This window comes from Chiloscyllium plagiosum, chromosome 23 (assembly GCF_004010195.1).
Source record: "Chiloscyllium plagiosum isolate BGI_BamShark_2017 chromosome 23, ASM401019v2, whole genome shotgun sequence".
In the NCBI taxonomy this organism is placed as follows: domain Eukaryota; kingdom Metazoa; phylum Chordata; class Chondrichthyes; order Orectolobiformes; family Hemiscylliidae; genus Chiloscyllium; species Chiloscyllium plagiosum.
Window position 1 is genome coordinate 7,115,272 of NC_057732.1, and position 16,299 is coordinate 7,131,570.

At 39.8% G+C, this 16,299-nt stretch overlaps 1 protein-coding gene across 1 annotated transcript in view; it reads right to left on the bottom strand.

The window, feature by feature from the left end:
• etnk1 (ethanolamine kinase 1) overlaps window positions 1-16,299 on the bottom strand; it is a 53,323-nt gene that overhangs the window by 35,709 nt on the left and 1,315 nt on the right. Inside the window, exons 2-4 of the mRNA XM_043713402.1 lie at window positions 11,276-11,535; window positions 9,553-9,693; window positions 3,635-3,777 (exon numbers count right to left, since the gene is read on the bottom strand). Of these exons, the coding sequence (XP_043569337.1) occupies window positions 3,635-3,777; window positions 9,553-9,693; window positions 11,276-11,535 (544 nt within the window). The remainder of the gene's footprint in view (window positions 1-3,634; window positions 3,778-9,552; window positions 9,694-11,275; window positions 11,536-16,299) is intronic.

A 16,299-nucleotide genomic window follows, 5' to 3' on the forward strand; every position in this document is an offset into this window, starting at 1 on the left:
CTAATGTAACAGTACGCTATTATTTTTATTCAGTGAGTGATGATTTCCCTTCAAGTGAAAGGTAAGCTACACTTTCAAATAATGTACTATATTGACCAATAGATGGCACACACTCAGCAGTTGGATCTCAAAGTATTCTCCCAAAAGTCTAGCATTTTGAATATTTTCAGAGGCGAGAACAACAAACTAAGTCCTCAGCAGTCAAATCCAGTGGCTTATGACTAAAATAGTGAATCGTTCTTATATCCATGATCATCAACTCAGGATAATACCTTCCTGCAAGGGGAAGGTTCTTCAAAAAGACATTGCTACTTCATCCCTGCAAACACCAACAGGCAAATATTACAATTATCCTATGCTCCTTCTTCCACACAACAAAATCAAAACAATTTATCAAAAACACAAAATATTGTAAAGATACAACCATGCTTTCAACTGAAAAATAACGTAAAGCACACAACCTGAACAAGATTTCTCACTACACTAGAACTAACCGTATTACTTATTTGGCTTTATTCTTTAGCTTTCATAGAAAACTGAACAGTACAGCACAGTACAGGCTGTTCGGCCCTTGATGTTGTGCTGACCTTTTATCCTTCTCTAAGATCAGACTAACCTACATACCCTTCATTGTACAATTGCCTATCCAAAAGTCGCTCAAATGGCCCTAATGTATCTGACTCTACCACCACTGCTGGCAGTGCATTCCACGCACCCACCACGCTCTTCGTGAAAGACCTACCTCTGACATCCCCGCTAAACTATCCTCCAATCACCTTAAAATTATGCCCCCTTGTGATAGCCATTTCTGCCCTAGGAAAAAGTCTCTGGCCACCCACTCTATCTATGTCTCTCATCATCTTGCACACCTCTATCAAGTCACCTCCCATCCTTCTTCGCTCCCATGAGAAAAGCCCTAGTTCTCTCAAACCTTTTTCATAAGACATGTCCCCCAGTCCAAGTAGCATCCTGGTAAAATGTCCTCTGCACCCTCTCTAAAGTTTCTACATCTTTCCTATAATGAGACAACCAGAACTGAACACAAAATCCAACTGTGGTCTAACCGGGGCTTTATAGAGCTGCAGCACAACCTCATGATTCTTAAACTCAATCCTCCTGCTAATGAAAGCCAACACACTATACGCCTTCTTAACAACTCTATCAATTTAGATGGCGACTTTGAGGGATTTATGGACAAGGACTCCGAGATCCCTCTTTCTCCAAACTGACAAGAATCCTGCCTTTGACCTTGTATTCTGCATTCAAATTCAACCTTCCAAAGTGAATCACTTCACACCTTTCCAGGTTGAACTCCATCTGCCACTTATCAGCCTAATTCTGCATTCTGTCAATGTATCGTTGCAACCTACAACAGCCCTCCACAACTTGACCAACCTTTGCTGATGACACAAACTTACTAACTCACCCTTCCACTTCCTCCTCCAAGTCCTTGCTAAAAATCACAGAGCAGAGGTCCTAGAACCGATCCATGGGGAACACCATTGGTCACCAAGCTGAATACTTTCCATCTACCACCACCCTCTATCTTCTATGGGACAGCCAATTCTGTATCGAGCCAAATTTCCCTGTATCCCATGCCTCCTTACTTTCTGAACGAGCCTGTGAGGAACCTTATCAAATACCTTGCTAAAATCCATGTACAACACATCCACTGCTTTACCTGCAATGTATTTTGTCACATCCTCAAAGAATTCCATCAGGTTTGTGAGGCATGACCTGCCCTTCTCAAAGCACGCTGACTACCTCTAATCAAACTATGGTTTTCCAAGTAATCATAAATCCTGTCACTCAGAATCCTTTTCAATACTTTGCCCATCACCGACGCAAGACTGACTTGTCTGAAATTCCCAGGATTATCCTTAATCCCTTCCTCGAACAAGGGAACAACATTTGCCACCCAACAATCATCTGACACTAATCCAGTGGACAGTGAGGATGCAAAAATCATTGCCAAAGGCGCAGTAACCTCTTCCCTCGTTTCCTGCAGTAACCTAGAGTATATCCCGTCTGGCCCAGGGGATTTATCTATCCTTAGGTTTTTCAACATTTTCAGCACATCCGCCTTTTTAACATCAACCTGCTCGAGCATATCAGTCTGTTTCATGCTGTCCTTAGAAACATCAAGGTCCCTCTCAGTGGTGAATATTGAAGCAAAATATTCATTAAAGACCTCTCTTATCTCCTCTGACTCCAGGTGCAAGATCCCTCCACTATCCCTGATTGGCCCTACCCTCACTCTCGCCATGCTCTCGTTCCTCATCTAAGTGCAGAATGCCATTCCTTCAGTTCTTTTCCTTCCAAAAAGAGTTAGGAAAACAGGAAACACAGTAACCAGAAATCAGAGACAAGGCTGTTTGGCCAATCACATCTGCACTGACCTATATGCACTAATTTTATTTTCCAGCATTTGGCCCATAGCCTTGAATGTTATGGCATTTCAAGTGGCAATCCATGCACGTTTAAAAGGTTTCAGGTTTCCTGCGTCATCTACCATACCCTTCCCAGTCACTGCATTCCAGATTCACATCACCGTCTGAGTGAAAGAAGTTTGTCAAATTTCCTTTGGACTTCCCACCGTTTGCCTTAAAACTATACCTTTTTGTTATTACCCTTAAACTAAGTGAAATAGCTACTTCCTATCTACCTTGTCCATGTACCACAATCTTATACATCTCACGTCATGTCCCCCCCCCTTAGCCTGTTCTGCTCTAAAGAAAACAACCCAGGCCAATACAGCCCCTGCCAACAACCCTGCTGTATCTCCTCTGGTCTACCTTTGCCACCCTTCTTGTAAAGTGAAATCACATTAACTGTCTTCCAGTTCTCTGGCACCTCCCTCGTCCTGGGGACCAGGGGACCCTGGACCCGAGGATTTGTCCATGATCAATACCCTAGGGGTTACACTGACCAAACTAGTCAAATAAACACAGTAGTTACATGAGCAAGTCAGAGGCTAGGAATACTGCAGTGATTAACTTGTTTCCTGACTTCCTAAATCCTGTCCACCAGCCACAAGGCTTCACTGTTGGGTTCAAAATCCTAGAATTCTCTCCCTACTGGCTTTGTGGGTGTACATACAGCACACGAACTGCAGCAGTTCAAGGCAGCTCACTACCACCATTTCAAGGGCAGCTCAGAATGGACAATAAATGCTGACCAGTCAGCAATATCCATGACCCATGAGTGTATTTAAAATAAGCCGGCCAAAACCTCAGATCTCTTCACTGCCTAGTGCTTTGGCTTAAAATAATTATAGAAGTATTTTTTAAAAACAGCCTAACTCTGCCTGTATAGAAGTAGGAGTCCTGCGTATTTACATATTTAAAAAATTTTTCAAAATAATTCTCCATTTAGACTGCCTTCCCTCCACAATCACTCCAGGCTACATGTTTGGGAATGCAATTAATGCAACCAAATTAGGTATAAAATACATATCTAATCATAGACTCCAAAAGCTCACTGAATTGCCAAGATAATAGCAAAATCTAACTCAAAATGGAGTAATTTCATTGTTATTGGGCTAAATTAATAAATCTAACATACTCATTTTTCAGAAGACGTAATTGATTTACGAACAAATTGAAACCACCTGTATTACTTGTTGGAACTTTACCTTTTATTTCATTATAGATAATATTTTTGCACAATAAATCATTGTGGCAGAGCACTACTGGGGAGCCAAGACTAGGCAGGTGTTCCTTCATCCACACCAATTCCTGTTCAAGCTCGTGAAGACAAGGGATTTCTGTCATGAACCTGCAAGAATTGGCATCAATTTAGAAGATTGTCAGGAACATTCTCACTTTTTGAACAAAAAACAAAGAACTGCGGATGTTGGAGACTTGAAACAAAAGCAGTTTATAGCGTACATTTCACATTTAACTGAGACATTGTAATATCCTAGATCATGCTGTTGCAACATATTCCATTCATCCCAATGATAAAAATATGTACCATCTAAGCAATACAGTATTTTCTTCTAACAATGTACACAGAATCTAAAGCACAGAAATAAATCATTCTGCCTATCTATTCTAAGCTGGCGTTTAGACTGCATATTTCCTTCATTCCATTTGTATCTTCTCACTCTGCCCATGCATCTTTCTAACTTGGAACCTCAATCCTGTATCAGAGTTTTCCTCAACTACTTTAAATTCTGTCGCCATCAATACGTGGCTGGCAGCTAGTCCTGCATTCTCAAACACTGCATGAAACCTTTCAGAAATTTCTTAATGACTGGCTTTTTTCTATTTTATTTAGATGCCCTCGTTCCAGATTCACCCACAAACAGAATAGTTCTTCACATTGATCACAAGTGAAGACCTTCACAATTTTAAGAATCTTAGTCTGCTCATCCCATGCTGATAATTACATTTTTAACACATAACCAAAGAGAAGCAAGCATATGGCTCAACAGGTGCATGCCTTTAATACTCCATGAACTTCCTCCCACTATCAGGATATAATGCTGTTCTATTCTCATATTTATCTTGCTCCCTATCACATCAAGGAGATAGGATGGGAATATGAATTTGCAGTGAATGATTAGCTATGATCTAGACTGGTGCAATAGGCTGAAGGGGCTGAATGACCTACGCCTGCTCTTATGTTCTCTTTAAATGAATTTGTGCTAATCACCCCAATTTACGAGAGGTGCTGCGTTTTGGAAAGACAAATCAGGGCAGAACTGATACACTTAATGGGACGGTCCTGGGGAATATTGCTGCACTTTGGAGTGCAGGTTCATAGTTCCTTGAAAGCAGAGTCGTAGGTAGACAGGAGTGTGAGGAAGGTGTTTGGTACGCTTGCCTTAATTGGTCAGTGAATTGAGTATCGGAGTTGGGAGGTCATGCTGTGGCTGTAAAAGACATTGGTTAGGCCACTTCTGGAATACTCTTTTCAATTCCGGTCTCCGTGCTATAGGAAGGATATTGTGAAACTGGAAACTGTTCAGAAAAGATTTACAAGGATGTTGCCAGGATTGGAAGGACTGAGCTATGGGGAAGAGGCTGAATAGGCTGGGGCTATTTCCCCTGAAGCATTGGAGGCTGAGGGTTGATCTTAGAGATTTTTAAAATCATGAGGGGCATGGATAGGGAAAATAGAGTCTTCTCCCTGGGATGGGGAGGTGGGCGAAAAAGTCCAAAACTAGAGGGCATAGGTTTAAGATGAGAGGGGAAAGATTTAAAAGTGACAGAAGGAGCAACATTTTCACGTACAGGTTGTTGCGAGTATGGAATGAGTTGCCACAGTAAGAGGAGGCGGCTAGTATAATTACACATTTAAAAGGCACCTGGATGGGTACATGAACAGGAAGAGTTTAGAGGGATACGGGCCGAATGCTAGCAAATGGGGCTAGATTTACTTAGGATGTTTGCAATATTAAAGAGTTAATTTGCTTTCCTGACCTGCAAGAAATTGAATGCCTTGGGGGCAAGTGGGATGTCTCTGTTCTACAGAGAGAATGTAAGTGAACTTACATTCCTATCCCTTGCCATTCAAAGCTATTTACATGGCCATCTTCTATTATTCAGACATAATTTACATTTGTATCATCATTCAAAATCAATAAGAACATTGCAGTTGGAATTTTGACTACTCCCTGTAGTTTTTTTGAAAAAATGATTCACAACAGATTTGGCCATTCAGGGATGACTTACATTATATTGTTTCTGGAAATGATGTGGTCACTGCATTGTATCTTGAGGGACATGTGACTGTGGAGAATGGCTGGAAGTTGTCTTGTAGGCATTACTGACTGTGATGTAAAGATTTTGTATAAAGCAGAGCTGATAGCTTTGTTCAGACAGCCTTGCTTGACATGCTCTGCAAGCACTGTGAAGAGGGTTAAGTGATCCTCCAAAGCTTGTACTGTATTTGCTTAATAAGATTTTGGTTGTTCATAGAAGTTGGCGTAGTGCAGTTGTATCTAGTCTGGAATAATCACAGGGGAAAAAAAAGAACATTTCATTTGATGGCAGTGGGATTCCTACATGCACGGAGCTTCCAGGTGGACTGGATAAGTGATCGTCTGATTGCCAGTTGTGCGAGATGGATGGGCCCATGATGTAAGATTTACCTTGATTTCTCTCCTTAACTTACCACTCAGTCGATCCCTCATCCCCTAACACACTGTGGTGACAGAATCTCTGAGGTAACTACGCACTTGCATGACAAGTTGACTTTCAGAATTGTACATTACTGGGAAGGGAGGTTAAAAATCCCCTGGAATTCAGAAGTTAGACTCCCCCCTATAGAGAAAGGAGGTTAAAGTCCCCCTGGGAAAACAAGGTTGCAATCCTCTCGTGGTGAGGTTTGAGGCTCCGGAGCCTAGTGCAAAAAATATATAATTACTGTGTCTGTCACAACTACTCTGCCGCAAACCGGTTGTTTAGAGGGGAGATCCCCCACCGAAGGTCAGGACCCTGAAGGGGTGTGGAGACTACAGACACGAGATTTGAGGCTCCGGAGCATTAAAAATAATAGAGGATAATTACTGTGCCTGTCTCTATCACCCTGCCTTAGACCAGGTGTTAAGAAGAGAAAAGCCCCGATGTGAAGGTCAAGACCTTGAAGTAGGTGTGGAGACTAAAGACACTAGACTAGCATTTAGAAATAAATTAGGAAGTTGAGACTTTAAAAGTGGGACATGCATTCCTATTACAGGTTTTAAACCCAACAGTCTTTTATTTGCCTAAGTCTAGTCAGAACTTGTGATGAACTTTGTCATTGTGGCTTAACAATAACCTACTGGTATCTGACAGTAGACAGGAAATTCACGTGGAAAATGTTGATGATTATGACACAATGGGTCAACAAGACCCAGGTCTGTTACTGAAATATTAAGCAATACCTCTTTGCTGGTTTAAATTTTAGTTGCCTGTGTTCATGGTGTATGGTCAAAATTTGAGGATGCTTATAAAACCTGCCAAACTTACAAGGGTTAAACCTGTTGAAAAGTGTAAGGGAAAGCCATACTAAAGACTTCCAGCATTTTTATTACCTAAGAAGGATGACGACCTGATACAACAGCATTGTCTTCATTCAGGGCCTAATGAGTGAATTAGCAGAATATTTGTAATTACAGGGAATTAGTTTTATTTTGCTGGGACTGTGGGAGTGAAACCCAAAAATTCTTTTAAGTAACTGTTTTGCCTTATTTGAATCAGGATCTCAATTCAATGTGTTTTGTGGGCTATGCAATAGGGCAGATTGTTTTTACATCATTAAACAACATTAGGTCTTTTTTAAAATTATCAAACATGTAACCTTAAAACAAATTGATTGAGGGCCTCGAGCCCCTGATTTGTTTCAAATTCTACAATGCCTGTTTCAAAAAAAAATTGTGCCACTGGTCATGCTTTAGCCAGATGAGAGTATTATGTTAAAATAGCTTTGCTTTTATTCACAAAACTTTTTGGGAAGTTAAATTTAAAATGTCAGTTTGTCAGCAACCACACATTCTAATTAAGAACACTGATCATGAAACTTTAAAAAAAAATTAAGACCTGGGTTTGATTCCACCCTTGGGTGACTATGTGTAGAGTCTGCACATTCCCCCTGTGACTGCAGGGTTTCGCGCAGATGCTCTGGTTTCCTCCCACAATCCAAAGATGTGCAGGTAAGGTGGATTGGCCATGCTAAATTTCCCATAGTGTCCAGGGATGTGCAGTGTAGGTGGGTTAGCAGTGGGAAATGCAGGGTTACGGGGATAGGGTAGGGTCTGGTAGGATGCGGTTTAGAGGGTTGGTGTGCCCTCAATGGGCCGAATGCCATGCTTCCACATAGAATCCCTACAATGAAAACTGGCAGTTATTCTAGGAATTAATAGGCAGCTGGGTATTGAAGCCAATGAAGATGATGGGTGGAAGTGGCCCATTGAAAAGAAGCTAGAGAATAATCAGTTCAATACAACTAAGAATTGAAAAATCCACATTTTTCCTGAATGCAACTGTATCTAAGAACTCAAAACTCCAGTACTGTATTAATATTGGCTTGGTAACCAAAAATACTTAAAGATAATATCAAATTGGAAGAAAAATATGCAATGGGGCAAAATTAATTCATTATGGACTGGGCAACATTCAAAAGCCAACAAAAGATGACCAAATAATAAGAGGGAAAAAACTAACTGTAACTAGAGTGTAATATAAAAACTGTCAGTAAAAGTTATTTAAATATATACAAAAGGGGAAAAAAGAAGTCCCCTTACAGAATGAGGCCAGGGAAACAAAAGGGAAACCAGAAAATAGCAGAGGAGTTGAATAGATTCTTTTCACAAGTCTTCATGGTAGGGGATACAAATAGCATTACAAAAATACAAAAAGCTCAAGGGGCTAAAGTTTGGAGTCAGGTAATAAATAACTATTAGTTTCAGTTGTACTTTTTCTTCAATGGGATTAAAGGCCAATAAGCCTACTTATTTGGATGAGTTGCATTCTCGCATTTTAAAGAAAGTAGCTAAAGGTAGTAGTTGTACTTGTAGTAACCGTCCAAGGACCCTTATCCAGGCAGACAACAAAAAGCAATACGTGAGTTCACTTAATATCAAACATTGAGAAAATATTAGCATCTCTATTTTAAAGGATGTAATAGTGGAGCATTTAGAAATACATAATATGATTAACGGCAAGCATAGCTTCGTGAAAGGTAAATCACGACCAAATTTATAAGGATTCTTTGAGGATGTAACAGGCACAATTAGATAAATTAGAACTAATAATTATGATATATTTGGAGTTCCAAAATGCATTCAATCAGATAGTGTACATAAGGTACTTAAATAGATAAAAGTATGTATCATGAAAAGAGAATTGATTAACAAATAGAATGGAATTGGGATAAAAAGGCATTTACAGGATTGCAATCTGGAACTACTGAAGTACACAGGAATCAAGGCTGGGACCTCAATTATTTATAATATTTGTCAATGACTTGGATAACGAAAGTCAATGTACTTTTGTGAAGTTTGCAGTTAACACAAAAATAGGTGGGAAGGCAAGTGGTGAGGATGATAGAATCTATGTGAAGATATAGACAGGTTAAGTGAATCGACAGAAAATTAGCACGAGTATAACAAGGGAAAGAGATTATACATTTTGATAGGAAGATTAGAAGAAATCATAAAGGGGAGCAGAGCTCAGCCCACGCAGTGTACATCAGCATTCAATGAACTCAAAGTTTGTGAAAAGATTTGTAGCTCGGGTGCTCGTTGTTGTGGTTCTGTTCGCCAAGCTGGGAGTCTAGTAAAATCTCTCTCCTAAAGAAGGGCTTATGCCCGAAACGCCGATTCTCCTGCTCCTTGGATGCTGCCTGACCTGCTGCGCTTTTCCAGCAACACATTTTCACCCATGGACACAACCTAAGACCACCCATCATCTTAAGCTATCAACACTGATGCATATTAGATCTCATTTCCCACATCCATAGTTACAATTTGCTCATGGAAGACACCTCCCGCAAATAATAAAAGTGATAAACCTCCATAGTGTTGCCAGGTCAAAATACAGATTTTCAGTGAATAAAGCATACCTCGCATGCAAACACTCATCAGCAAATTCTGTGGGCACAAGAGCGAAGTACTTTTCCAGCTTTGACCATAGATTTGGCTTGGGAGTCCAGCCATTATGAGCATGAATCGAATGAATCTTTGCTAGTTGCCTGGTTATAAGTCTGAGTGGCAGAAAATGAAGTGACACTTTAAATGGAATCAAATTAAAATCAGCAGTAATGTTACATTATATTGAAATTAAAAAAAATTCACTCACTGTTAACGTTGGGATTTGTCTTTAGAAATCACAAAAATTTTATCTTCAGTAAGATTAAAAAAAACTCAAGTCTCTTCTAATTTAACTGGCAAAGGTACAGAAAAGAACTGTGAGGACCAGAATGAACTGCTACCATTTGAAGGGGTAATTCACCATCTAATTTTAGGAAGTAGAATACTGAAATACATCTGAAACTCTGTCTTTATGGACACAGGGCCTGTAGCCAAAATCCTACTACATTCTCTGAAAAAAAATTGATGAGTTTATATTATATCACCAATTCCCAAGAAGAAAATTGCAGAGCCAGTACTATAGTACTTAGTTTTCATTTTTCAAGTGCTTGTGGGACATTTAACAGTTTATACAGCAGAATGACCATTAACAACAACAATATTCAGAGGTACTTTAAAAAGCGAGTTTTTACACTTCTGCTTAGAGTAGGACTCACTTTGTTCAAGTGGTATATTTTTCTTCTGGGAATTAAAAGTAGGCAGTGATGATTCTTCATATGAAAATTTCAACACACTCTTTAGCTATTAGTTATTTATTTTTCTGATTACACAATTCAAACAATATACAAGTCTTCAGCAGGTTTCCAATTTGCAATTTGAAAATCCTCCAGTAGGATCAAAGATGCAAAGGGATATAGAGCCATACAGTTGAACAGCACAGAAACAGACCCTTTGGTCCAACTTGTCCATGCCGACCAGATATCCCAATCTAATCTAGTCCCATCTGCCAGCACCTGACTCATCCCTCCAAACCTTTCCTGCTCATATACCCATCATAGCCCCAATTGTACTAGCCTCCACCGCTTCCGCTGGCAGCTTATTCCATACACGTATCACCCTTTGTGTGAAAAGGTTGTCCTTGAGGTCCCTTTTATATCTTTCCCCATTTACCCTATACCTATCCCCTCCCCACCCTGGGAACAGACTTTGTCTATTTCCTCTATCCATGCCCCTCATGATTTTATAAACTTCTATAAGGTCACCCGTCTGCTTCTGACGCTCCAGGGTAAACAGCATGAGCAAAATGTACTGCACATGGAATTTCCATTTAAGGAAACATTTGTTTAGCTAGTTATTACAGGCTCAAAATATAAATTATTTGGGACTAAACTTGCAAGATTTAAATTATTATTTACTTGCAGACCAAGACTCAATTTAGTACTGAGCCTGTAAAATGCATTACAAAGTACTAACTGAGAATTTAATGACAAAATGAGAGATGCATGAACTCCTTAACAATAACAAAAGTGGAAAATAAACGACAACTACTAGTTAGGAAAATCATGCAATAGGTTCACAAAAGATTATTTCACAAACATTAATCTTGGCCTTTATTAAAAACCACAATTGTCCTTCAAACCAAATTGTGTTGGTTCCACAATGATCTGCTCAAGTTAAACCACAGACAGTGAAACACAAAAATAATGATACTCTATTTTTGGAATATATATCTAATACAAATTAGGAAAAAAGTACCTGAAAATGAATGGATTTCTGACATGTTCTGGATCCAATGCATTGCCATCCATAAACATATAACACAGTCCATTCTGAAAGGTGCAGTAGAGTTGTGGTGCACAGCCATGAGCATGCAGGACCTGAAAGCTCTTCACCTCATTTTCACGATCAACAAACAACTCTGTCTTGTTGCCATACACCCTTACCAAAACAACATCGTCTAATGAATCATCAACATAACAAGCAACAAGTTTGTTCGTAATACCATCTGTGAACACCTGTTGAATAAAAATGAAAAATTTAAAACAAGAAAATACCTTAATCTTATCAACTAGATAAATGATTGTATAATGAAAGTTACTATTCTGCCAATATTTTACATTAAGCAAAGCTACTAGAATATGATCAAAGGGGGAGGCGAACATAATCAAACATGATTTGGAGATACCGGTGTTGGCCTGAGGTGTACAAAGTTAAAAATCACAACACCAGGTTATAGTCCAACAGGTTTAATTGGAAGCACACCAGCTTTCAGAGCGCTGCTCCTGAAAAATCGCTCTTCAGACCAATCGTGTATAATAAACGTGTTATAGGAGAATTACCATCAACCACCCGATGAAGGAGTGGCGCTCCGAAAGCTAGTGTGCTTCCAGTTAAACCTGTCGGACTATAACCTGGTGTTGTGTGATTTTTAGCTTAATAATCAAACATGCAGAATTCTAAACTATCAAAGCTTCAGGAAGATCTCTAGCATTTACTGATGTTCAGGCAAGCAGCCAACAGTTGAGAATAGGTTCTGTTCTCAAGTCTACTCACAGTTCAAACACAATGCAGAACAATATAAAGTTGTGGTCCGTAAGTACAAAAAATGTTTGTTTGTCAGACTTTTAAAAATTATATCCTTATGGGATTACAATCATAATTACAAACACACGTAAGAGGAGGCATTCGTAAATCAGGAAACCTCTATATTAAATGGTAGGTAGACAGATTTCAAACACTGGTAGTTCTCCTATAACACGTTTATTAAACACAATTGGTCCGAAAAGCAATTTTTAAAATAAAGGAAACTCCCATTAGTTAGTAGACAATTCTCATCCTCGCCACTAGGTGCTGTGGTGCGCAGAGGACTGGACTCTGCGTTGGCATCATGTGATCAGTTGCTTTCTCGTGATGAACTATATGAAAGATATTGTGAAATGTTTGTGCTGGTGGGCTTGGAAATTTATCGCGAAAATGTCTCTACAGCCTGAAGCTGGGAGCAATCTGCTAATTTAAAAAGAGTTGAGATAAGAGTGAAATTTTACTGGAATTGACTAACAGTAAAAGGACAGTGTGAAGGAACCGTTTGAAACATGGCTCTGTTGCTCATATTAATTTTTTTTCTCCCTTTTTGTTCAAAAAATATATTTAGATGTTAAAGAATACGTGTAGACTCATGTGAATCTGTTTCAGTGACTAATCACTATAGTAACCAGTTGCAAAAAAATAATACCAGTACAGAGGCTTGGACATAGTCAGTCAACTGCTCAAGGTGGTCAGAAGTCAGGAAACTGCATATAGTGGGTGAGGAAGAGAACGGTGAATGGCACACTGATACTTCTGGTGGAGATGACCTGAGGGGGTGAGTAGGCTCTGCAGAAGAGATTCAGGGTTAGTCAGGGTCAGAGGTTAGTGAGAATGAGAGTGAGTGGGGAAGATGTTGCAAGAAATGTTCGGTACAGTAACAGAGAGTAAGTGTGACGTATCAACAAGAAGATGGTGGCATTTGCACTGGTAAAGTGGAGAAGGTCATTGACCTTCTTCCTATATTCTGTGCATTCCTTCAGATGGTTGAGACAACACTGGTCTGGATGGTAACCCTGGTCCAGGTTGGCATTATTCCAGTAGAATGGCATCCTCTGTTGGCCTGGGAGAAAAGGATGTCTTGCATCACCCCATCGCCATCAGCATCATCTCCATTTCCCTGCTCGAAGAGAGGCATCAATTTTACATTGTCTGCCATACCCAGGCAGAAATGTCAGGAACAATGCAGGGCAGCTCTAGATCCACAATATCTTTTTCAAGATGGTGCTGCTAAACGGATGTTGATCAATCCCGAGATATCCAGGAAGTGGTGAGTTATTTTGGAAATGGCACATGGTATGGTGGTGCTAGAATGTGAGACAGGGGCACCAAAAGGTGGAGTAGGTAATAAATCAGGCAGGTTTTGTAAAATAAAGTGTTAGTCCCCAAGCATCATGATGTGAAACCCTCTGAAAAACTTGACAAAACTAGCACTTGATGAAAGAAATTAAGATTCAGCCCTTGATCTATCAAGGCAGGTTTCATGCTGGGTTCTCACTTGTGCACAGTTACCATTGGATGGGATCTGAAGACTGCCTAGAATGTAGTGCTGTCAGCAGGTATAGATACCAATCAAGAGTAATCAGTTGAAGATTCTGATGAATTGTCCTATACTGTACCATAAAACAGGCCAATTACAACAGGTCAAAATTTACTTAAACAGTGCTATCGTTTGTGTTAGACTAACTACTATTTTTGTTTTAATTTTTACTGGTATTTTTGGTGGTTTGCCCCAAACCTGTTTTTTCTATAGGCACCATTATTTCTATTGCAAGATTTTCTAAAACACAGCATTGCACAGGAACGCAGCAACAGCGTTATAGGAGAACTACCTGCACTACAAAATCCTTAATAAAAATATCAAAGAATTGCAGATGCTGGAAACCAAAAACAACCAGAATTAGTTAGCATCTATGGAGAAAGTAGAGGTGAATGTTTTGGGTCCAGTGACCTGAAAATAAGTTCTGAAGGAGGGCTATTGGACTCAAAATGTTAACACTGCTTTCTCTACACAAATGCTGCCGGACCTGTCGAATTTTTGCAGGGATTTTTGTTTGCGATTATGGAATCATTATTTGGAAACCTGGCATTTACCTAAGTTAAGAAATCTCAAAATATAAATTGTATATTTGGTATGCAACTGATGGCATCGTATACATTTCATAAAATGGCATTAGAATGAATATTAAGACTAGGAAGGAGAATTTAAATTATTTGACTTCTCCTATATACTCATTACAAAGTCTAATAATCTGTTTACCAACTGCTATTTATTCCTGTCAACACAAGTTGTTCATAGTTTGCCGCATAAAGTAACTAAATATAGCAAGACAGTGAATCAAATATTTTGCTATTACATACCATCTTCTAAACAAATCAACTCAGCAGACCTCCCGACAGGCCATCCAAACCTAGTTAGATTCTTTCAGGTAGCTCTTCATTGACAAATCTAATTGTTCAGAAAATCAACAGCAAATATCTTCTGCTGTATCATGACTGACAATACAACAAATAAATATATAAGCAAGATACCGTACAATGGTTCTTAGTCCTGTTGGATCTTCTGCATTGAGAAAACAGCTTGTATATAGCCTAGTTAAAATAGTGAAACCACGTGGAAGCATTTCACAAAGAGTTAGACAAAATGTGACTATGAAATCCCACTTAAACGTACACTATATTAAAAGCCCAAAAGCTTGGTTTTAGGAGCATCTGAAAGGAAGAGAGAGGATAGAAAGAAAGAGTGGTTAACAACAGGGTCTAGCTTCGAGACGGGAAGATAAACCATTGGTTGAATTTCCATAGTACACTGAACAAATAAGAATTGGACCAAGCAAAGGCAGTGTAAAACTGAACTCGACAGGGACAAGAGAGACTGTCGACGTTATGGCTGATCATAGCTAGTACATGGATGACGGAGAGAGAAATTGCATGACAATCAATCCCTGGTCTGGCATCCATAACTTGAATTAGGACTATTTAATACCACTGCCAGGATCAGATACCCGAGTCAAAAGCAAAATACCAGAAACCTTACAGTTCCAGCAATTTCATTTTTACTTTATAACAAGTCAGAAAGGAAAATATTGGAAATACATAGCAGGTCAGGCAGCACCTGTGGAAAAAGAGTTACCATTTCAGGTCAATGACCTTTATTAGGACACCTTGTCTTTCAAGTGTGCGCGCAAGCATGAGTGTCAGAAAGCTAGAACTCAATGAAGGGCATGAGAGGAAAGGGAGGCACAGCAGAAGATGCAACAGAGGTTGCCTAACATAGTGCCACTGTTTAAGAAAGGTTGTAAGGAAAAGCTAGGGAACTACAGACCATTGAGTCTGGCATCACTGGTGGGCAAGTTATTGGAGGGGACCCAGAGGGACAACACTTACATGTATTTGGAAAGGCAATGACTCATTAGGGATAGACAACATGGCTGTGTGTGGGGGAAATCGTACCACTTGAACTTGCTTGAGTTTTTTGAAGTAGTAACAAAGATTGAAGGAGGCAGAGCTGTGGACCTGATCTATATGGACTTCAGTAAAGCATTCGACAAGGTTTCACATGGTAGATTGGTTAGCAATATTACATCACGTGGAATACAGGGAGAATTAGCTAATTGGATATAGAACCAGATTGAAGGTAGGAGACAGAAGGTGGTGATGGAGGGTTGCTTTTCAAGCTGGAGGCCTGCGACCAGCAGTGTGTCACAAGGATCAGTGCTGGGTCCACTGCTTTTGGTCATTTATATAACAGATTTGGATGTGAACATGGGCGGTATAGTTAATAAATTTGCTGGTGACACCAAAATTGGTGGTGTCGTGGACAACCCCAAGGAGGATACCTCAGGGTACAAAGGGACCTTGATCAGATGGAGCAGTAGCAGATGAGAGTTTAATTTAGATAAATGTGACATGCTGCATTTTGGAAACGCAAATCAGAGAAGAACTTAAGGTAAGGTCCTGAGGAGTGTTGCTGAACAAAAGAGACCCTGGAATGCAGGTTCATAGTTCCTTGAACGTAGAGTCAGTACACTGAGTATAGGGATAGAATGTTACGGCTGTACAGGACATTGGTCAGGCCACTTATGAAATAATTTTTCCAAATTATGGCAACTCTATGCCAGTCCTCGAGACCCTCGTGCCCCACTCCCGCCGCCCCCACCACGGTCCCCCCCCGTGCCCCACCACCATGTCCGTGC